Raw genomic sequence first — 22,864 nt, forward strand, 5'->3', positions numbered from 1 at the left:
ACCCATTATCTTGTTTCCATGTGTCAGATGATACTTGTTTATGGATGTGGTGCCTTGTTACATTCATTGGCGTTGTTCCGTGAACAAGGCCAACCGTGGATATTTTTGCTATGTCTGTGTTTTTCGCTCTATCGATCAAATGGAAATGAAAAGATTTTAGTCAGAAAATGTCAATTCAGCCAAACAATACTTGGTTATTTGAACAAGAAAGCCAAAGCTAGTCTGTTGACATGGCGAGCAGACGTTTAGCTATATTTAACAGTTAGCACTGATGATGAGCGCAGCGTTGTTCGAAACGTCTGCTATGTATGTCTAGCGTGTACTAGCTATGCTTTCTTGTTCAAATTACTTAACTCTAAGTTTTTTTGCACCCAAGAATACCTAGTTTTTTTTATTTGTAATACTTATTTAACTTGTACAATGTTGAGACATGTTTCAAGTTAATATTTTACTTGCAACCATTTAAACCCTATTTACACAAATGTGTAATAAAATAGCATTAAAATACTAGAGCTTCCGTTTGGCTTGGCTCTGTGGCTAGGCTAGGCTGCCATGCCTGAGCTGCGAAGAATGTAAAATCTATTGATATCGATAAGATAGCTGTGATTGCCAAGTAAGGACACATGCGCAGTGGGGCGATCCCGCAGCAAATCGTGTGTTTGTATAAAACGTTATTGTGTAAATTACTGTGTGAGAATTTTCTGGAGTGATGCTAATGTATACCCAACCCTGATAGGCCAGATTTGGTTCGCAGATCGGAGTTTACTCATGTCTGTGTTATGGCGAATAAAACCTCACGAAGTAGTGGAAGCAACATTTTAATCGCTTTTTTAGTGCGGATTGCTACACTTTTCTAAGTCTGCCTTTCAGTTGTTAGCGCTACGATTTTGGGATATGCTAAGTTAATGGAAATGTGTAAATTGGTGTCATTTGTTCAAAATGTAACACAGCTCGTTTAGGGGATAACAAATGTGCCACATTTCCTCAACATTTATATGTCAGCGTTAAAAAGCACATCCATGAAACTGCTTACAAGACAAGTCTTGTAATCAATCACTTGACGTGTGTTCTGCGACTCTCCAACACTGGTTTACATGGAGGCTTGTTTTCACTGTGAGAGGAATGTGAGCCATCTGTGGTCATTGATTATTGACCCAATTTGTAACAGCGGTTTAGACACGTTGTTGACGTGCTACTACCAGTTGCTTGTTGTCATTATGGTTTATTGGATATCAATTTGAGGTACAGTGCGATGAATTTATTTGAATGGAATGGCTATTTTCATACTCATACCGAGCAGAAAAACAAAAACTAAGTTAATATCGCTTAGGTAGCCGACAGATATCAGACTCAAACACCTAAATTGTTTCTTTGCTGATCTGATCATAAGTTGCAGCAGCCTGAAAAATGTTTTTTACGTTTGTAAGATGAGTGTGTACCTCGGTACGACGACAAGTTCCATTATAGCTACACGTTATTCTTTGTAGATTCACTCTCTTTCAAATACCTGTGAAAGAAGGTATTCGTGCTTTTTGATGGAACAGCCTGAATGTTTCCATGTGTTTTCGTTAGGTTGACACACAAAAGATTATCGAGAGCCCAAAATGAATGCCGTTGTTTAATCGCTCGTATTAGCGAAATGAAGCGATCTTTTTAATTTAAACCAACGCGAACTCGGGTGCAAAGCAGAGAAACAAGTAAACTGATACGCGTTTGTGTTCGATACCTGAGTTGAAAATGTTTGTTAAACACAAAACAAATCTTTCACAAATTCGAACTAAAAACATTTTGTAGGTCTTCTAGTCTCCGGAACATTAGGATTTCCCAAATTTTTTTTAAAGATTTTGTGTAAGTTATTGGTAAAAATATGGAAACCAAAGAGGAAGCAAAAGTAGTCGAACCGGAGAAAGAGGAGATGATTTCCAATCATTCAGAAGAAGATCAAAGAAAAACTATTGGAGGTTGTTTGAAAATCAATCCAACATATCTGCCATTGAAACTTCTTTACTTTTTTCTTATGGCGGGTAAGCTGTACATATTTTTTAACAGATCTTTTAACTTTTAAGAATCATATAATCGCATGAGTGATTTAATTAAGCACATAATTGTACCTACAGATTGCTCATGAACCAGTTACACACTCGCACACTCTTGACATAAAATTTGTTGTTCAAAGGCAAAAACATCGAACAAAAGCAAATGTTCGTCTTGCTTACATTTTATCGACAAAGTAAATTATCTAATTGCTTTGTATATTTTCAAAAAAAATATTTAATCTTTTAGGCGAGTCCAGTTGTCTTCTCTACCAAACAATATTTATGCGCCATCTCGGACTGTCAACAATGCAAGTTGGAATTATTACTGCTACCCAGCGGATATTGGGAATATTTATTCCACCACTTTGTGGCGCTATTTCTGACAAAACAGGAAAACCTAAAATGGTGCTGATTTCTGTCCTGTTAACGTCAGCAGTGCTTGTGTTTTCTATGGTATTCGTTCCTTTGGAATCGACGTCATCAGATCTAATGTATAGTAAGTAAACATGAATAGATTTTTCTTCATGTAATCAACCTTAAGATATTTTCAATGAGCGCAACATACATTGGAAGAATAATAACTGCATTTCGAGACACGGTTTTAGTATCGCGAAATGCATAATAATTAAATATTAACAGCAAAATACGACTGTTTCTCATGATAAAGATTTTATGTTTCGTTTCAGGTATAACAAATTCTTCAGGTAACATTACAAACAACATTCAAACGACGATGGTTCCGTTGCAAGGTGAGCGTTTGACGAATATATTTTTTATTTATTATGTTTTCAGTTATTGTGGCTGTTACATTAGAACAAAATTGTTGCTTTACTGTTTGAATTACTATGTTAGCCCTCATCGGATGCTTTTATACAAAAACTCATAGCACCAGAACTACAAGGGTTTTTTACTTGAGTACACGCTCATCCGCTTTCTGCGCAAAAATTACTCCAGAAAAAAACCCTACAAATTTTCTGTTTGCAATATTTGCCATATTTTTTTCCATTTTTATTCCCATATCGTCCTTTGGAATTGGTAATTTGACGTCAGTTTATAAATGTCGTTAATTTACATTCGATTCCCATTTCAGAAGATAATTGGGGCGTTACATTCTGGTTGATGATGATATTATTTGCTCTCACTTCTTTTACGTTTAATGGCTCCACCCCGGTTGTGGAGGCGACCACCTTTTCTATACTTGGAGCAAAAAATAAACACAAGTTTGGGCAACAAAGAATGTGGGCTTCCATCGGTTTTTCATCTGCCGCTTTGCTTTTGGGATTGCTCAAAGGTTTGCAATATATTTTTTTGCAGACACAGGAATAATTTCACCATAAACTTATGCACTCTTTACGAGAATATACTTATATATATAAGCACATTTTTGAGCAGTTACAATATTTATTATATGCACCTAGATTGAAACTATATTCGTTTTTTGCATCACCTTTTATGTTTGCAGATGTAGTTTCTCAGTTTGTCCCACCAGATAGCAACCTTATGTATCTGCCTATTTTTGTTGGTTCATTTGTCTTCCTTTCCATGTCAGCTTTGATTTCTTACAAACTGCCGATTTCAACTGTTTCAACGGAGGGAGTTCGAATATCTCATATAACGGTTATTGTTACTTCAATTTTTCCAAAACACCTTTACAGCTGGTTTTCGACTTGTTTGTAAATTAATAATTATGACGATTGTTCAGGTCGTCCTTCGCAACCCGAAGATGTTTACATTTTTATCGTTGGTCGTTTTTCCGTTTGGTTGGGGTCTTGCTGCTTTATTCAAGTAAGCACTTTTCGAACTTTAAGAAACTTACAACGGCCCAGTGGGTATCGTATAGTTTGGCCATAATTTGTTGATCAAGTTACGTCTACGACACCACTTTGTTTAATATACAGTTATAATATTGTTGAAATGGTCTAATATTTTTTAGCACAGTGAGCTGCAGACAGAGCCACCGTTTTCACCTGATATGTCTCATCTTGGTTATCTGTTTATTTGGCAAAATCGTTGTAAGTTACACCAAAGCTGCACTGACCTTTTATGTCAAACAGGTCGAACAGTGGCCCAGTCTGCAGCTCACTATAAAACAGATTGTCTTTATTACATATTTTATATATCACATTTGAGATACATGTTGCGAAATAATAACTTCAACGTTGTATTAAAAAAAGCTTTTATGACTGAAATTTTTTAAAAAAGGTTTGTAAACACTAAAATAAGTTATAACACTAACTGTCTTTTGACTTCAGCTACACATTTTGGTATGCCGAAGAAAAACTTGAAGCTTCTTCCACAATCCTTGGTATAAGCGCTGCCATGGGATCAGTCATGGACATCCCATGTTTTCTTGCATCCGGACACCTGATCCGGAGGTTGGGATTTAATCCTCTCCTCATCTTTTCACTTGTTATCCTCACGGTACCTAACTAGGCACAAAAATACACCAAGTGGTTTTAAAACGAAAATAATTTTGTCATCTTGCAAATTCGGGCAGTTTTCAATGTGGTGATGGATTGATGCCTTAATTTGCTCATTTCATAACTGTATCTGATACAACTAACCGATTTAAACTTAATTTTTTACAAATATTGTGTTGCTGTTGCTGTCGGGCATATTATATTAGATTAATCTGTACTTCTGGTACAATTAAACGCACCCCTTTATTCATCGACGTTTTACGTGCTTTCAAGTAGGCTTCATTAGGGTTGAGTAGCAGCTGAAACGCCGTGAATAAAACGATCCATTTAATTGAACAGATTAATTAAATTAATTTTTACAGCTTTAATGTAAAAAACTTCCTATGCATGCTTGTAGTTCAGAGTGAAACACGAAAAGATCTGGTTGACAAATGGGTTACAACATAACTTTAATGCATTTTAGTTCCGGCTTTATTTGACGGTTCTGTTGACCGAAGCATGGCAACTTATTCCTGCAGAAATTTTACGAGGAGTTGTGTGGGGTTTAACCTGGGCTATTATTTGTTCGTATGCTTCACACCTAAGTCCCCCCAAGCTTCGTGCTACCACTATGGGGTTGGTGTATGCAACCAGTCATGGTATTGGTAAGTGTCGTTTGTTGTTAAAAGGACATTTGACGTTTTTTTGGAGAAAAACAAAAACAACATAAAGCTTTATATATTTAAATCAATTGGACACAACAGTTTTGAAATAGAACTTAAATATAGAAATAATTAGAATAACAAAACAAAACCTTTTTGCAGACATGTGCGTCATTAAAAATAGAAATAATTTTATTAAAATACTTTTATTCTTAGAATAAAAGGACTGTCCCCTATTGTTATTGACAAACTGATGATGGCATAAGTTTTTGCCGAAATGTTTTTCAAGCATGACAAGGTTAATAACAGTATGGGCCAGTCTTTTTATTCTCAGAATTATGAGTAAATCCGTGATTTGTGTTCCTATAACTTTTATTCTTAGTAAAACGATTTTTTGAAAGGTCTACTTGTTATTGGAAACGAAAATAATACATAGGAAAAAAACTAAAGTGTTTCAAAAATGTTTTGTTTTAAAGGTTTTTCTACCGGTTCTTTGATTTGCGGACATATTTACCAAAATTTGGGAAAAGATCAACTTTTTACCATTTCCTCGTATTTTGTTGGAGCTTGCACTGTGCTCTATACTGTCATCGTGTATGCCATGCGTTGGAAGAAAAAGAAGGATCTGAATGATAATGTGAAGGAAAAGGTTCAACTAAAGACATTTTAATTCTCAACCGATTTAGCGCAGGTTGCCTTTTCATAATTACTTCCACCAATTTCCATGAGTTCGATTGTCGTTTGTTTTAAATTATTTTGAAGCGTTTCTTAAGATTCGTTTCTTAACGTTGGATGGACATCCCAGCAGAATTTAATAAATCGTTGAAAAAATGTTTTGAGCTTTTGTTTTAAGTGGGCTAGACCAGCAGGCACATAATTACATGTAGCCTAAATAATATTTGACAATATTCGATTTAAAGGGTTTTAGCAATTTGACATTTTAGTGGCTTCCATGCAATGCTACACATATTTGCATTAAATATCAAACATCAATGTGTTTTCTTCTGGTATGTGATTCAGTCCTACGTAAATGCAGATAAAAAATGTCTGGAACGGGGTAGAAAGACTAGCTTGGACTTCATCTAAAATACGTCATTAATAAAAGAGTCAGCCACCTTAACAAATAACATTTTAGATAGCCTCGGCCGTCCGGTGATCTTTTTTGGAGTCCCCGACATCGTAACTATTTGGAATGCGTCAGTTCAACAGCTAATAGAGGAGCCATGTTCAAAATTATGCAATTAGGCATATTTTGCCATTTCCGCTCAAATTTTAACATCAAAATTAAAGACATGCCCTAAAAAATCGGAACCCTTTTATGTACATGTCATGTAGAGAACCTACAAATGCAAAAAAATAAATGAACAAGACGAAAAACAGAACGCGTTGGAAGTTTTTGTTGCGAAAATAACGGTACAGGCAAAAGACCTTGATTAAAAATAAACTTATTTTATTTTTACTACAATTGCTTTGTTTTCACAATGAAAGGTCAAGGTAAATATTTAAGCCTAAACATTTGCGTATTTTTTATTAAACGTTAAAATCAACGCATTACAAAAACTGTGAGTTCTACGTGAAAGTTGCTTTGGTGAGCAAAGTTCTGCATTTGAGTTTTGTTTACGCCAGTTGTGTTTTGTCTGGTAGTGGTGTGTACGGTTCGTTGGTCAGTTGATATTTTTTTTTCATGTAACTAAACGGATAACCGTATGATTCTTTTGATCACAGGCTTTATTTGCTCTGCTTTAAGAAACTATGTTTGGGAACTAATGCTTCGCAAAGCTGCTAAATCTTTCAATTTAGTTTGCTCAACCGCAAAACAGAAAACTTCGTCTTCATTTACATTCATTCCAGGATGAAATATTTGGTGGGGTTTGTCTCAGCTTTGTTGCTACTCCTTTCCTCTACAGGTTTCTGTGAGGACGAGTCAGCATCCTCACCTGTTAGAGCGAATACACCTGCAAAGGTATCATGCTGGAAAATGTTCTTAGCTTTACCCATGCCATGTTGGCAAAATTTATATGTTTTCTATTTGATTTTTTCAGTTCATTCTTGTTTGTGGTTTGAATTGATTGCTATAACACACCCATTAAAAGTTTCACCAATGAATTGTTAAATTGCATGAGATTGCATCATTTTTTATTGACCTGTAATACATTTGATTACACTTTGTTTATTTTATGGTATGGTAGTTGAAATTTAGCTTAATAGTGTATGGACACCTAAGGAATTTTTGTGTATATTTTGTAGAGATTAATGCGCTATCGGACATGGGACTAAGTGGTTAAAACAGCACATAATCAAAATGCTGCATAAACAAAATGAGTTAATAAAAGTTCATAGGTTAACATACTTGAAATTGAAACTAGTAATGTACGTTTTAAAATTTTGTTTTCTAATCTAGGAAGTTGCAACCACTGAACCATTGCTGTTGGTATCAACATTAGATGGTGTGTTGCACGCAGTAGATAAGAAAACTGGAAACTTGAAATGGAAACTGGATGAGGACCCTGTTTTTAATGTACCTATGGAATCCACAACCAGCATAAAAGGGTACAACCAATTTATGTATATATATACTAACATTATCGCAATTTATACACAAATATTTGATTTAAAGTGTGCCACATGATGCTTGTTTACAAGAAAAATTTTTGGTCAAATTTGCATCTTAATATCTGAAATGGGTCATTTTGTTTCATGCTAAACCTTTATTGTGTTGTTTATAATAAAAATTTAAATTCTTATTGAAAAATAAAAAACCTAATTTAATCATTGCTACTTTTCCTGCTATTTACAGACCAACATTTTTGCCAGACCCACATGATGGTTCATTGTATGCTTATGACCCTTCTTCAAGAGGTCTAACTGTAAGTTGTTTCTGTCAGAAAACAGCTATTTATATAATTTTCATCGTAACTGCTGAATATCCATTTTATCAGCAATTGTGTAATTGCGCTGTGTGGTTTTTGAACAGTGCTTTTAAAGTACTTGTAAAAGATTTTTAATTACTATTTACTCCACTTTTGCACTTAAGTTACATTTTTAGTTTTGCTTTTACTGCACAAACTATTGAGGTTGTTTACCTTACTGTTCACAGTACTAAAGTTTTGTAATAATTACAGAAACTTCCATTTACGATACCAGAACTGGTTCAGGCTTCACCTTGCCGTTCTTCTGATGGTATTTTATACACAGGTATGTTACACTAAAAGATTGTCATCAGTGAGATTTTGTTTTAAGAAGGGTCTCTAATTATGTGAGTTTTATATTTGTTTTTCCAAAATGTTTAAGTTTTGTGAACTATTTGATGACTTTCTCACCAGACTTGCATAATGCTACACTTTTATGATAGTAGAAATAAAGTGTAGGCCACAATAAATTGCAAAAATACAATAGTATGTTGTATTTTTAACTTATAAGTAATGGTACTTTGGTTGTAGCAAACCAAAACTTTACTGTCTATCTTTTTTTAATTGAACATAGGCAAAAAGCAAGATGTGTGGTATGCCATAAATCCCCAAACTGGTATTAAAGAACAAGTTATAACAACTGAGAGTGCCGTGGACAAATGCCCAGGTGGTGGAACTGGCCATATGTACATCGGACGATCAGGTAATATGTGCATTTGAATTCTCCAATAGTAGCAGTCTTGCTTCAGTCTAGTTATTATAAGTTACGACTGTTTTGTTTGGTTTTGTTCCTTTAGTAATGTGCTTGTGCACTTTTTAGAGTTCAAAGTGACAATGTTTGATACAAAATCCAACATCATGCGATGGAATGTTACATATGCAGATTATTCTTCACATGCTAATGAAGACACAGCTAATGAATATGGTAAACTGTCCTAAATATTACATTTTATTATGATAACATTCATCATTGTTTTCACGAGTGGTTAGGATTTTCAGCAAAGCATATGTTAGGATGTTCTTAATGTTGTGTTAAATTAACAGTGATGCCAGATTAATTTTTCTGTCTTTACAACTTTTGCCGGTATGTGATTAGATCTCCACCACCTTGCCTCCAGTGCAGATGGATCAATTGTAACAATTGACAAGCAAACAGGTCAGGTTACAACCCTTTATTATTTCTGTTGCATTTCCTTTCCTGTGCATACCATGCTGTCCTATGGGTTTACATGAAAGCAAACCTCTGGATAAAGGTTTTGCACATTTTCCTGTCATTCAAACCTGTCACTGTCATACTGCAATTAAGAATTCGGATGACAAATTAATGGTGATGCTCTCATACGTATTACGTCATTGCACATATATGCAAAGCATTTCATTATAATATAAATGCAGATTAAGTCAAAGTCTTTAGAAAAACAAGTTTTTCATTGACTACATTGTAAAAACACACAAGAAATAGCAGTGCTGTAATATTATTATATTTAAGTCTTTTAAAAATCATGTGTATATATTTCTTGAAGCAATTTTTGTGCAACAAAAGGGATTATATTGTGTGGTGCAATGTGAATGGAACCCTGCTGTTACAAATTTACGGTGTCAAGTTTCTATTGTCTTTTTGTCTTTTAGATTGGCACGAAGGACTTACATAAGTCCATTTAAAAATGCCACCTAGGATTTCCCATATGTTTTTTCAGTAAAAACCAACTCTTTGTGGTTGTCAATTTTTTTATTGGGCGTCATGATAAAGTTTGAGCGAAATTTTAAGTTTATGTAAATAAATATTTTAACAATGAGGGACAATCTTTATTATTTCATTTCTTTAATGGCTAAACAAAAAAGTCAATTGTTGCATATACAAAAAAATAGTTATAGTTGGCAAGGAAATACTACTATAACTATTATACAATGTTTGTTTAAAGATAGCCAAGTATGCCACAAATCTACTTCAAATTTAATGTTGATAAAAGGTTACATTATATTTTTGTCCATGTTGCATTAATTTGTAATGAACCACATAGCTGAACGTTTTGTTAATATCGTCATTTTTTCTGAACCTAAAAGACGAAAAGCATACGTTGACACCACAGCAATTTGTCGCATTTGTCTGCAGGTCAAATTTTGTGGGCTCAAAACTATGGTTTCCCAGTAGTGGCCATGTATGCGTGGGTGCCTGAGGGACTACAAAAAGTAGAAATGACCAACGTGGCAAAAGAAACGATGACATACCTTCTTCAGCAAGCTGATGGCAAATTAGCATATTGGGAAGCACTTTTCAAGACAAGTTTTCCAAGGAAGGAAGCTACTTTGGTGTAAGTTGATACTTGTGTATTCTAGATTGGCCAAATTTGCATTCATCATATCAATTTACCATCCTAAAATTTAAATCTTCCTGGTTTTATATTTCAACTTAAAGTATTTTGTGGTATGTACATAATATATTTCTTTTTATTTAAACATTATGTGTGGGTGTTAAAAGTTGACATTGTATGCATACATGGTTTTGTAAAAACTAGCTTTGTATTGTGGGGGTTTACAACCTAATTTAGTTTTGGAACAAAACCACTGGTAGCAAATTGAGCACATGTTATAAGCTAATGTACAAAAAGTAGGTTCTGTTGAACTCGTTGGTTCAATGCAGCAATAATAAAGTTTCCCTGAGGGTCTTTAATCAACAAACAAATGAGAACAAGGTTAAAAAAAATAAAATTTTGTTAAAATAACGTTTCAGTTTTCTTGATGTTTTGGAAATTTTAAAGGTTCTTTGTCGACTTAATAACTCACAGCCTTTATGGGCAAAACTTTTTCTGTTAACACCGAGCTAATGTGTTGTCAGTATCTTCATATTAGTTCACTGCATTATTTTTTTTTCTGCCAGACCTTCTTTGTATGTTGGGCAATACAGAGACTCATTATATGCACTACCTGCTCTAACACATGATGGGGTAATGTTAAACGTAAGTAAATTAACAGTTATTAACGACTTCCTATCATATTTTTTTCCCATTTAAAATAGTATAGTGTGTTTCATTAAATAGCAGTTCATAATTGAAAGGTAAAACTTTCATGTACAATATCATGTATGTTTGATAAAATTGACAATATTATTAGTTACAATTGCTTTCTTTTCTCGGCAGTCACAATAACTGTATGTATTGACACTTGCACTTAAAGTTTTTAAAAATATCCTCTTTATGTGAAGGTAATGCCTCTGTACAATGACCAAATTATGTTGAAGTAAATTTTTTTGTAGATGCACAGAAAAGTACAAATGCTTCCTGGTCCCAATGCAGAGGATAATTCATCAACTGACTTGGAAGTCTCAAATTCTGTTGTTCCATTTTGGAGGCTCATTGGTAAGTTGTCCAATAAGTAATAACAAACATAATAAAGACTTATATGTGCAAAAGAGCCATAATAGTCAATGAGAGCTGCAGACAGGTGTACACACTGTTTTGACCTGTAAGGTCTCTAATAAAGACTGTTTTTACATTTTTGCAATATAAGTTTTTTATTAGGTGTTGTAACTTTGCGAATTCTATTTGTAATGATTAAAAATGTACTCACAGGATATCACAAAATCCCACCATATTCTAAAATTAGCTTTCCTCGCAACTACGACCAGGTCAGAAAGAAACAACTTCAAATTCCCCATAAACAGGTTTGTGTTCCAATATGTGTCCAAATATTTTGTAATCTTTTTACGTTTCTTTGTCTTTTTTTACACTGAAAAGTAAAAAAACTTGTTTTGTTCTTTTCGACAAGCCGAATCAGTTATCGTATTTTAATATTATAACAGCATCCTGGCCAACCACCACTTGAAACACGTTTGGACCCGGCCCCACCACCGAAAATTGATCAACCTAATGATATTGACGTAGAAATCTTTGACGAGCCACCTTTATTTGATAAAAGGTAAATACACAAAGAGAAAGTGCATTTTGTTTCTGTTTATCAAAGACAAACACCCCTTCAAATACATTAAACGGGTAATAAAAGAGGTAATAAGTCAAGTGTTTTAACCTATTTACATCAACATGTGGTCAGAAATAGCATTTATGTTTTGATAAAACATTATTGAAGATGTGTTGCTCCATTGAACAGGGACAGTGCAGAGAGTAAACCAGTTGAAAACCCAACGACTGCACCTGAAAACAATTCATTTGCAATCAAGTGGACGGAGATCATTGTTGCCACCTTAACATCGCTTGTTACTGCTTCAGTCTTCTTCCTTGTTTCAAAGGTAATTGTTACACTGGTAAAATGTTTTTTTGGCAAAAGCTAGCACTGACAGGAATTACTTAAAAAGTTTTCAGTGATACACTGGTTTAACTTAAAAAAAAGGATAATATAGTACCATCTGATTTGACATGTTTGAATTTCAGGCAGTGAAATATTTTATTATTTATCTTGTCTATATGTTTTGAATGTTACTAAATTAAAAGGCTAAGAGAGATAAATATATCTATGACCAAAAATGTCAGGTAATTATGTGTCTCGGTACTTCCTCTAAAACTTACATACATGTGCACAATGCACAGTTTACAAAATTCTGGACACAATTGTCCTTTTGTCCCACAGATCACAATACAAACCTATGCCTGTTAATGCAATTTGTGCAACAAATTAAGCCTTATACAGCCTAAAGGTGGTATCCTGCCATTGTATTTATTCATGTGAACAAATTGCTCTACCTTTTGTATCTGGTTCGATGAACAAACATGCTTCACTCTGTCATGTCATGCATGAATAGACAATAAAATTTGTACCTGTCGTAAACTCATGCCAGCACACCAATTGTTTTGTAACACCACTGATTATGTTTGTGTAACCACGTCAGCTTTTAACAAGTCAACAAAGGGTTTTGTAATATCTATGTAAATGGGTTGCGGACTATGCCCATGTTTACACTGGGCTTGTTACATTACCTCAAAAAGACATGTATATATTTATCTTATGCTAGTCTTGCACTGTGTGCAACTGTACATATTTTTCTAACACTAATAGATTGTATTGTACATTTGAATATCACATACTGAGTTTGTTTGTAGAATGTACTCATTTAACCTTGCACCACCATCTTGTACAGAGCTCTAATCAGCAGAGAAAATATAATGGAATGGTTCAAGTTGGGAGAATTTCACTTGATCCGACCGACATATTAGGCAGAGGAAGTGAAGGAACGATTGTTTACAGGTTGGAAAATCTTGTTATTCACTTATCATACAATAGATTAGTGTAAATTTTACTTTTTGCTAAACTAGTGAATATTTGAACTGTGTGTTTGCTGGATGTTTCATTGCTGCATATTGTTGCTCATTTTTGCCCACACAATAAAGCTTTATCATATTTTTAGTGATATTTTTTTGGCAAGAACTTTCTAGTATTTTGCAATTTATCTGATATGATTGAACATTTATATTCACAGAGGATCATTTGATGGTCGCAAAGTTGCAGTGAAACGTGTAGTTCCGGAGTGTTTCAGTTTTGCTGACCGAGAAGTTTCACTTTTACGTGAATCTGATGAACATTCACATGTTGTCAGATATTTTTGCATGGTAAATTATTTAAAACCTTAAACATTACCAAACTGTCATTTAGGTGGTTACAAGCTGACCTTCGCTCACAAGTAAACATAGATTTTATTTTATTGAGGGTTACGGTGCCACATTGAAACATATATCACATAACAATATATCACATAACAACATAAAGACGCAAGAAAAAGCACCAAAAAACATCTGTCTGCAAACAACTTAAAATTTTCGAAACTGAATATCTTATTCTATTTTTACTTTGAATAATTAGAAGCTAGTTTAAATTTGAGAAATAAATTTAACAAAATTAGACATTTAAGTACATTGCTTGAAGAGTCTGGTAATTCTACGAAAAGGTGTTTTGTCAATGTGCTCTGTTGTTTAGGAACGAGACACACAATTCCAGTACATAGCATTAGAACTGTGCAGCAACACCCTACAAGAGGTAAAAGCAATTGTGAATAAATTTGAATCAACCAAATATGAACTGAAACACAATTATTTGTAAAAAGTGTTATGAGAAAAAGGAACCTGGTATGTTAAATCATGGCAAACATTTTGCTTTGCAGTTTGTCGAGAATCCACAATTTCGATGTAGTACAGGCCTTGATACAAAAAGTGTTCTTAACCAAGCTATGCTGGGTTTGGAACATCTGCATTCACTGAAAATAGGTGAGAACAGAATTGATGCACCAAACTATATGCTTTTTTTGTTTGACATAGTGTGTTTTGCCGATTTCTTTGAAACATTTGTACTGAATAATTCTTGTAACATCGTCAAAAGAACTCTTTAAGCACCAGAGTCGCCAAAAAGTTAACAGTAATTCTGACGATACCTAAAAGTAAGTGAAATATATATCAGCAAAAGACTATTATAACAACAAATGACTTTTTTGTGTGTAAAGAATTTTTGTTTGTTGAATGGAAAACCACTGTCAGTCAATAATTAAAAATAATGGCAATAAACTTTTGTGCAGTTCACCGTGATGTCAAACCAAGCAACATTCTTATATCTGTGCCTGGCAAGTTATCCAAACAACGCGTCGTCATTTCTGATTTTGGACTTTGCAAAAAACTTATTCCTGGTCGACTGTCATTTTCACACCGATCGGGACAAGCTGGTACTGATGGTTGGATTGCACCTGAAATGATATTGGACAAGAAATATAGAATGGTAATGACTTAACTTTGTTTATTTGTCTGAATGAGTGTCTCAATTTTCTGTCTGTTTTAGACACAAGCAGTTGACATTTTCTCAATGGGATGTGTTTTCTACTATGTGATCTGCGGGAAGCACCCATTCGGGGATCCCCTAACACGTCAAGCTAGAATTGTAAATGGGGAATATAGTATGGAAGAGCTACAAGGGTTTGACAGTAAGTGCAAATAAGGCAACATCCTGTTGTGTTGACGATTGTATGGACTTAAGTCGGTTCTCTGGTAGAGCAAAATTTACCTGTAGATTATTAATACCCAAACTATGTATACCTAATTTACAACTTTAACTTCAACAATATTGTAACTGCAGTTTCCCATTTGTGGTTAAAAACAAATTTGTGTCCTATACTGTATTGTACTTATTTATATGATTGGAGGTAGAGGTAAAACAATGTTGTTTAGATGCCGAGGAAGCAATAGATCTCATCAGGTTAATGTTGCTCATTGATCCAAGTTTACGACCCACGTCAGATACCATCCTGAAACATCCCTTGTTCTGGGATTCTGTGAAAATCCTTCAATTTTTCGAGGTTAAAATCATCAATTTAAATAATATTAACCATATGCTATGTGTGTTTTATTAAGATTCAGCACATTTGTTTTTTTTTTAATATTTTTCTAGTAGTACGGTCTGATTGAAATATTTGTACAAATTATGCAGTGTTGTGGGTGCCTCTATGTCATATAAAAAATTCTTGTTTGTCCACACAATTTTTCTCATTTCAAAAAATATGCAATAACCTCAGTTTAAGGTTTTGAATTTTGTTTTCAGGATGTTAGTGACAGAATAGAGAAAGAGCCGTTGGATAGCATCACGATGGTCAACCTCGATCGCGACACCCTCAATGACATCACAAATGGCATTCCTCGTGACTGGATGCAACATCTATGTGCTCCTCTGCAAGATGACCTTCAAAGATTCCGAACTTACAAGGCCGGTTCAGTCAGAGATTTGCTGAGAGCTATGAGGTAGATTTATCCTCTTTACGTTTTTAATCAGTTATTTACAAGATACATTAGTAGTATAAAGAACATTCTGGAATATTTGTTGTGCATGGATATTCTGAAAATTAACTTTTACATCAACATGCAAGTTAGTGTCATGCTTTAGTGACAATTTGGCAAATGGTAAAAGATTATTCTTGTTGTAAAAAAGGTCTGAAGACATTGTAGAAGTATTCAGTGACACATAGCTTTCATCTATTCAGGCTGTGAAATTTTTATAGCGCCATTTTATGTACTCTGCTATCAGGACAAAATTGTGTTTATTTAATCAGAAATAAGAAGCATCACTACAGGGAATTGCCTGAGCATGTAAAGTTGTCCCTGGGAAGTGTTCCTGATGAATTTCTTCACTACTTCACTTCACGATTTCCCCGTCTATTAATTCACACCTACCTGTCAATGGCTTGCTGCAGGAAGGAACCAACATTTAAGGATTATTACGGCCAGAAGTAAGTTCCTTAGTCTAACCACCTCCTTGTAGTGCATTGTGTTTAAGGCAACAAAATCAAAATTATTACCTTCTTTAAAGCCTTTTTGATTCATTGCCTGAATATAATTGTTGTGTCTGGTTTTCTATGAGTTATTGTGAATAACATTGCTGTAATTGCCTCTGGTTTTCTATGAGTTATATTGCAATGTTATGTTGTTTGGAGGTATATATTTTCTTGAACAGGTTATTTGAGTCAAATTATTCATTGTAAAACCTCCGGATAATGTTTGTGTATTTAAAAATCTTCACACTTTCAATGCAAACCGTTGGATTTTTTGTCACAGTGCAAAAGATCATTTGTTCGAGGAGAACTTATGCGAGCAATCTATTTTTAGTGGAGCAAATAACAACCAAGTTCGATTTCGAAGGAAAAATGGGTAGGTTTTGCATTAACTGAATTGCAAAAACTATTGTTGTGGAAGAGATTTTTGAAACAACCTTGTTACCATATTTGGATTCTCTTGCGATTAATTAAGGGCCACAGGTAATTTGTTTAATCTACCTTAGGCTTGAGGATAGCCGTTATATGTAATAGAAATGTTCCTATTTAATCTACCCTATCTTGAGATAGCCTTCAATAACTTTTCCCACTTCAGTTCGCCACGTACTCCAAGAAAGCCGGTTCTTACCGCTGCGGATAAAGATAGCGACTGGCGCTCTGGATCGGGTCGAAGCGAGTCCAACAGCAGACTTGGCCCAGCCTACCCCACACCCCCAAACAACAAGTACGTGTCGAAAGGATCCTTTGCCTCGCTCAATCGTCTCCACCAATCACTGCACGGCAGACACGCACGTGACGAGCCTGATACACGTGAAAAAGTTCAGTTAAAACCGAGAAATAACAGTTGGCACACTGTGTCCCGGCGAAATGGCAGAAGGATCTCAGAATCAAGTAGTAATGGATCGGATCCCGATATTAATCGTTCTTCACGGGGAAGTTCGTTTAACGGAAGTTACGCAGACGCCCTGAACCGCACTCTGATGCCGGACGTGACGAAAAACAAGTTTAATCTGATAAGCGTCGAACAAGAAGACGATATAGACGATGACAAAGAAGATTCGGATTCAAAATTGGAAGACGTTGAACCGGCAAACTCAACTGATCTTGACGTTTTAGGTAATGACGTCATTGATGACGACAGAGACAGACATAGCGACAATAAAGAAATAGACAAAACAATTCCACCAGTGATTGCGAGTAATGACGAACAAACAAATGTTGATAATGACGTCACAAATCAAGTTAAAACAACAGTTAATGACGTCACCTGCGAGGAAATCATCGAGGCTGTCGATGACAATGCCACTGAAAAAAGCAAATCGAAACCGAAAAGACGGCGGCGTTTTAAAAAAAACAAACATAAAAACGCGGGCGGCGAAGCGGAACCATGTGAAGTGAAGTGCGTCGTAAAAGTCACGTGACAGGTGGCAATTCCACACTTATGGGTTTTTAATAACGAGTATTTATTATAGTAGTGTATGTGTGTTGTTTCTTGCCATCATACGCTCTTGTATGATGATAATTTTTTACAAACAAGAGTGTATCTTTTTAAAGTATACGGGTTTCCTTTATGTGTAAACAAGACTTAAAAATTTTTTTTTACTTGCTTATTATCAAGCAATTAGTTACCATAAAGTATGTTATGTCCGGTAAACCAAACTGAGACAGCAAAGTGTAAAAAAGAATTTTTGGTACGATGACATTGGTTTAGAGATTGATGCCTTCCGTTTGTGCCTTGTATCTGAAATCAAACACACTAAAATTTATAACATTTATCGTTTGTACTTATTTTTTGCACTTTTAATTTACCTTTTTAAATTTCTTTTGTATCATAAAACGCTTATTTTCCTGTGTTATACGGACTACTTGCGTTGTAGCAATGTGACTCAAAAAATAAGTTTCCTAAGAAAATGCCCGTTTCTCAACCTGAGCGTTTTTGTGCCAAAGGCCATAAACCCACGCTTAGAATAAAAGCTACTATACTTCCATCGTGAGTACTGTTATGTTGTTTATACTTTTTTGCATCCGTTGTTTTTTCAATTTACTTCGCCCGTTGGAATAAGTTTACTGCTGGCTTTATTGACTCCTACCAAATTTGCAGACTTTTTCTCATTTTTTTACTGTATACCGCCATTAAGCAGTGATTTCTGTATACCGCAATTAAGCAGAAAACACAACATTTTCACTATGCATGCCACCTTTTCTTACCATTTCCACGAAAAATTTGGCTTCTATGTAAAAAGTCGAACCTGATAAAAGTTAAACACAAATCACAACTTTAAAGTAATAACCATGATGGAGTGTCCGGTTATATATGTGCTGACCAAATCAAATAAATTTCGCAGACAGCAATGCCACATTTTATTATTTTCTTGCTTTGACTGTGCCGCTGCCATAATCTTGTGTTTTTCAAATTGGTGTACACAGCTTTGGTGACAATAAAACAGCGTACTTCGCAACATGTTGTGGCATTATATTGCTTTTTTGCTTCAAGAATGGCCGCAGTAAATGTTTACTTCCATGATTATTATGTAGATTGTCTGCAAACCGCAGCAAACAAATGACCATTTATTCAGTTCTCATTCAAAGCCGTAGCAAAAATCTTCGCATTATCTGTCGAAAACATGGACTATTTCAAACAGAAAAGTAGATCTACCATAATCGCGCAGAACTTTGTCATAAAAAGTTTTTCATGCACGGGTAGTTTCTGTATTTTGATAAACTTTAGAATAGTTTAATGTCCAACCCACGTGCGCCCCTTGAGTTAGCACAAAACTCGCAAAAAATTTCTGGAAATGAAAAAATCAGTCCTACTGTTATCTGTCAAATCTACATGAAATAAAAATTGCTTAAATCTGGACAGTTTTGGCTAAACCGAGACGTATGGCATTAAACCTAATTATCTTTCAAAAGTATATGGGGCAAAGGCAAGAGTAACTTCAAAAACTTGATCAATCTAAAAATTATATCAGCAGTTTTTCTATACCTTAAAATACACATGAAAAAATATTTCTGCAGCTTTAAAGACTTTTTGAATTGTTTCGAGTGCTTGACTAAAGAGCCAAATTGCTGTAAGTTTACATATGCCCCAAGCAAATTTAAAAACTTCTAATTGCAATAAAGGTGAAATTTAAGACCAAATATGGGCAATGGATGTCCATATAAGGTCATTTGAAATGAAACTAGAGTATTATTACGTCACAACTGTTTATGTGGCGGGAAGCTAACTTGACACGAGACGGTCCATGAGTTCAATTCAGTAATTATTTTACAGAAAGATGACTGCGGCGTCATTTTGCAAAATGACTCGGGGATGTTTGTTGTTTGTTGCTGAACCGCTAACGAGAAGAATTGCCTGTCGTTTGCCTCTGTTGTGAATCGTTGTTTAGAAAATAATGTAGGGGCATTGTTACATGCCAATAACTGAATGTTTGGTTGTGGTATAACAACTGTAATCTGTATTTTGACTAAAGTTTATTATTTTATGACCAGTGCTCAATAATTTCGTGACAAATTTTACCAAATTTAAAAAAAACAAAATGGACGATGAAGTGGCAGCTTTGGTTATTGACAATGGATCTGGAATGTGCAAAGCTGGTTTTGCTGGAGATGACGCACCAAGAGCTGTTTTCCCATCAATTGTTGGACGACCAAAACATCAGGTGATGTAAAAAATGTTGGCTTTGGTTTGAATAATATTTGTCAAAAATGAATTCTATACAACAGTTCTAAAATATTCAGTAGTTGATCAGTGGCAAGATCACTTGGACTTAAAAATTGGTCGTCTTTCAGGGAGTAATGGTTGGAATGGGACAGAAGGACAGCTACGTTGGTGACGAAGCACAGAGCAAACGTGGTATCCTCACTCTCAAATACCCAATCGAACACGGAATTGTGACGAACTGGGATGACATGGAGAAGATCTGGCATCACACCTTCTACAACGAGCTCCGTGTCGCCCCAGAAGAACATCCAGTTCTGTTGACGGAAGCTCCTCTTAACCCTAAGGTTTGGCAAACAAGCAAAACCAAAAAAGTGCAAAATTTTGAGATCATTTAAAAAAAATGTGTTTGTCATAGTTTTAGTTTCAAGTACAAGCTTTTTGAAAAGTTTCGAAGTAAGCCAATGCATTTTTACAGGCCAACCGTGAAAAAATGACGCAAATTATGTTCGAGACTTTCAACACCCCAGCCATGTACGTCGCCATCCAAGCGGTCCTCTCACTGTACGCATCCGGAAGAACTACAGGTGACAAGTAAACACTTTATCTTTCTATGTACATTGTTGCATAAATGTGTGTGTGCGTAGGTATCGTTTTGGACAGCGGTGATGGTGTTTCTCATACTGTGCCAATCTACGAGGGATACGCGCTCCCTCACGCCATCTTGCGACAAGATCTGGCTGGAAGAGACCTGACAGATCAACTGATGAAAATTCTGACAGAGAGGGGATACTCATTTACCACAACTGGTATTCTTTGTTTCTCATATACATGCTCATCAATAGTAACTATTTGTTGCTTTTAAATTGTGACACCACCACTTAGGTCTTTTCATGATAATTTTGAATAAATACTTTGTGTAGAAGTTAAGTGTGATGCACAGTATTTGTGTAAATGAAATGGTAAATTTAAGTAGGTTCAAACGGAAAGGGTTAAGAAGGATTGGATTAGGTACAAACTATATTGTCTAAAACACCTGTTTCAAGTAGTTTTTAAACTTCGCAATTTTTGCAGCCGAACGTGAAATTGTTCGTGACATTAAGGAGAAGTTGTGTTACGTTGCGTTGGACTACGACCAGGAACTTGCTACAGCTGCAACAAGTAGTTCCCTTGAAAAGAGCTACGAATTGCCGGACGGACAAGTATGTAAAAGAATAAAGTTTAAACACTGTGGTAGAAGTCTTGAGTATATCCGTAGATTTCACCGAACTTTTGGTAAAAAAGGAACAAGCAACTACAAATAAAAATATAAAGTTGTAAAAATAAATAAAATTCTTGTTTTATCGTAGGTTATAACCATCGGCAATGAGAGATTTAGATGCCCAGAAGCAATGTTTCAGCCAGCAATGCTGGGAATGGAATCTGCCGGAATCCATGAGACCACCTACAACTCCATCATGAAGTGCGACGTCGACATCAGAAAGGACTTGTACGCCAACACTGTGCTCTCTGGAGGCAGCACAATGTTCCCAGGTAAGAACATCTTCTTGATTGAAAAATAATGAAAAGGGCGAATAGCAGTCCACAATATAAAATATTATTACAATAGTGCTGTGTTGTAATCACTGTTTAATATACACAATAAAAAAAGGCCTACATGATTTCAATTTTTTCCATTTCTAGTTGCAGTATCCTTTTCTGATTGCAGGTATTGGTGACCGAATGCAGAAAGAAATCGCATCTCTTGCTCCTAGTACGATGAAGATCAAGATCATCGCTCCACCTGAGCGTAAATACTCCGTATGGATCGGAGGATCAATCCTTGCATCCCTCTCCACCTTCCAACAGATGTGGATTTCTAAACAAGAATATGACGAATCTGGCCCCTCCATTGTCCACCGCAAATGCTTCTAAGTAGATAATGGAGAAATTCCCGATAAAATGTTGTTTCCAATTCAGTGTAAATAGGGAGATGGTTTCGTTTTGACTTACGTTATTTCACAAAACTTATGTTGATTTGGATTTACTTTGAGCTAAATAGTTTGACTAAACTCGAAACAACTCTGTGCAGTGTAATAAAATGTTAATTAGAATGGGGGTATTGTTTGAAGGTGTTCCACAGCGGTTTTAAGCAATAACAATACGGCGAATACAACTTCACATTGTTTTATTAAGTATGCTAAAACTTTGTGGTCATCAACTAATGGCCTTCTTAAACCTTGAAATGACAGACAAAATTTAAGCAACATTTACCTTAATTTTGAGCCCTGATTTTTCACGTCAGTGATGTAACAATGATAGCCTGCTGCTAAAAATATTACGTAACAAAGACATCGCGCTTCATTGAGAATGAACTGGTAGTTTTTGCTTGGGCGATACTGCATGAATAGACAAAATTCCTGAAGTTGCGTTTTTTTCGGGTGATGTAATGCTTGATTTCAGGTGAATGCAAATTAAACTTAAGTGAAGCTTTAAAGTTGGTGCAAATAATGTTAAATTTAAAAGATGATTAGGCCGTCAGATTTTGGTAACATGTACATTTTAGCAACTTTTACTTTTAAAATGTTAGTGGAACTACCTGAATTAGTCAGCATTTGACAAACTGCGTGAAAACACTCCCAATGTTGTTGCCATAGATATTCTGTACGTCCTAACCACTGAAGAAAGTGTTACAAAATATCACTGAATGAGTGAAAGTCATACCAAGGGTCTCAGTTAAATTACTTTGCAAGTATATATAATTTGGGAGTTACCATTTCTGGACTGAGAAAAGAAAATGCGGGGTATGATTTGAAAAAAATCATCGTCAAATGCGGCCCTGATGGTTAGGAAATTTTCCCGAGATGGTAATTCCTCAGTGCACAGTAAGAACACTCCCCACGTGACTTAGGTTCCAACTGAGATAAAGGCTTGTTATAGAAGTCAAATAAGCCATGATCGCGGTAA

General features: G+C 35.2%; 3 protein-coding genes across 3 annotated transcripts; all 3 read left to right on the plus strand.

The window, feature by feature from the left end:
- Positions 1 to 1,798: 1,798 nt before the first annotated feature.
- On the plus strand, positions 1,799 to 5,767 carry LOC145907127 (major facilitator superfamily domain-containing protein 6-B-like). Its single transcript, XM_082994563.1, has 9 exons — positions 1,799 to 2,024; positions 2,284 to 2,532; positions 2,723 to 2,785; positions 3,127 to 3,327; positions 3,499 to 3,653; positions 3,739 to 3,821; positions 4,289 to 4,457; positions 4,920 to 5,100; positions 5,574 to 5,767. The coding sequence occupies exons 1-9, from the start codon at positions 1,868 to 1,870 to the stop codon at positions 5,765 to 5,767; spliced, it is 1,452 nt and encodes a 483-aa protein (XP_082850689.1). The 5' UTR covers positions 1,799 to 1,867.
- A 1,059-nt stretch (positions 5,768 to 6,826) lies between these two features.
- On the plus strand, positions 6,827 to 18,716 carry LOC145906831 (serine/threonine-protein kinase/endoribonuclease IRE1-like). Its single transcript, XM_082994305.1, has 24 exons — positions 6,827 to 7,060; positions 7,499 to 7,647; positions 7,895 to 7,964; positions 8,220 to 8,292; positions 8,581 to 8,709; positions 8,827 to 8,931; positions 9,103 to 9,162; positions 10,120 to 10,318; positions 10,885 to 10,963; positions 11,260 to 11,362; positions 11,576 to 11,667; positions 11,806 to 11,921; positions 12,111 to 12,249; positions 13,096 to 13,202; positions 13,435 to 13,564; positions 13,929 to 13,988; positions 14,113 to 14,215; positions 14,521 to 14,717; positions 14,778 to 14,919; positions 15,164 to 15,291; positions 15,534 to 15,730; positions 16,039 to 16,215; positions 16,541 to 16,633; positions 16,853 to 18,716. Exons 1-24 carry the CDS (start codon positions 6,950 to 6,952, stop codon positions 17,676 to 17,678), a joined length of 3,585 nt encoding a protein of 1,194 aa, XP_082850431.1. The 5' UTR covers positions 6,827 to 6,949; the 3' UTR covers positions 17,679 to 18,716.
- A 1,040-nt stretch (positions 18,717 to 19,756) lies between these two features.
- Positions 19,757 to 21,832, plus strand: LOC145907443 (actin-3-like). The gene is made up of 7 exons (XM_082994851.1): positions 19,757 to 19,919; positions 20,050 to 20,265; positions 20,397 to 20,505; positions 20,566 to 20,727; positions 20,993 to 21,120; positions 21,268 to 21,451; positions 21,627 to 21,832. The coding sequence occupies exons 1-7, from the start codon at positions 19,797 to 19,799 to the stop codon at positions 21,830 to 21,832; spliced, it is 1,128 nt and encodes a 375-aa protein (XP_082850977.1). The 5' UTR covers positions 19,757 to 19,796.
- Positions 21,833 to 22,864: the final 1,032 nt, after the last annotated feature.

Source organism: Ascidia mentula, chromosome 6, assembly GCF_947561715.1.
Source record: "Ascidia mentula chromosome 6, kaAscMent1.1, whole genome shotgun sequence".
Classification (NCBI taxonomy): domain Eukaryota; kingdom Metazoa; phylum Chordata; class Ascidiacea; order Phlebobranchia; family Ascidiidae; genus Ascidia; species Ascidia mentula.

Bases quoted from the DNA above. Each gene is read 5' to 3' on its own strand.
- LOC145907127 (XM_082994563.1), top strand. From the start codon at position 1,868: ATGGAAACCAAAGAGGAAGCAAAAGTAGTCGAACCGGAGAAAGAGGAG. The intron at 2,533-2,722 runs GTAAGTAAACAT...GTTTCGTTTCAG, and splicing joins GTCATCAGATCTAATGTATA to GTATAACAAATTCTTCAGGT. The intron at 5,101-5,573 runs GTAAGTGTCGTT...TTTGTTTTAAAG, and splicing joins TGCAACCAGTCATGGTATTG to GTTTTTCTACCGGTTCTTTG.
- LOC145907443 (XM_082994851.1), top strand. From the start codon at position 19,797: ATGGACGATGAAGTGGCAGCTTTGGTTATTGACAATGGATCTGGAATG. The intron at 19,920-20,049 runs GTGATGTAAAAA...GTCGTCTTTCAG, and splicing joins TTGGACGACCAAAACATCAG to GGAGTAATGGTTGGAATGGG. The intron at 20,728-20,992 runs GTATTCTTTGTT...CAATTTTTGCAG, and splicing joins ATACTCATTTACCACAACTG to CCGAACGTGAAATTGTTCGT.
- LOC145906831 (XM_082994305.1), top strand. From the start codon at position 6,950: ATGAAATATTTGGTGGGGTTTGTCTCAGCTTTGTTGCTACTCCTTTCC. The intron at 10,319-10,884 runs GTAAGTTGATAC...TTTTTCTGCCAG, and splicing joins AGGAAGGAAGCTACTTTGGT to ACCTTCTTTGTATGTTGGGC. The intron at 15,731-16,038 runs GTAGATTTATCC...TTATTTAATCAG, and splicing joins GATTTGCTGAGAGCTATGAG to AAATAAGAAGCATCACTACA.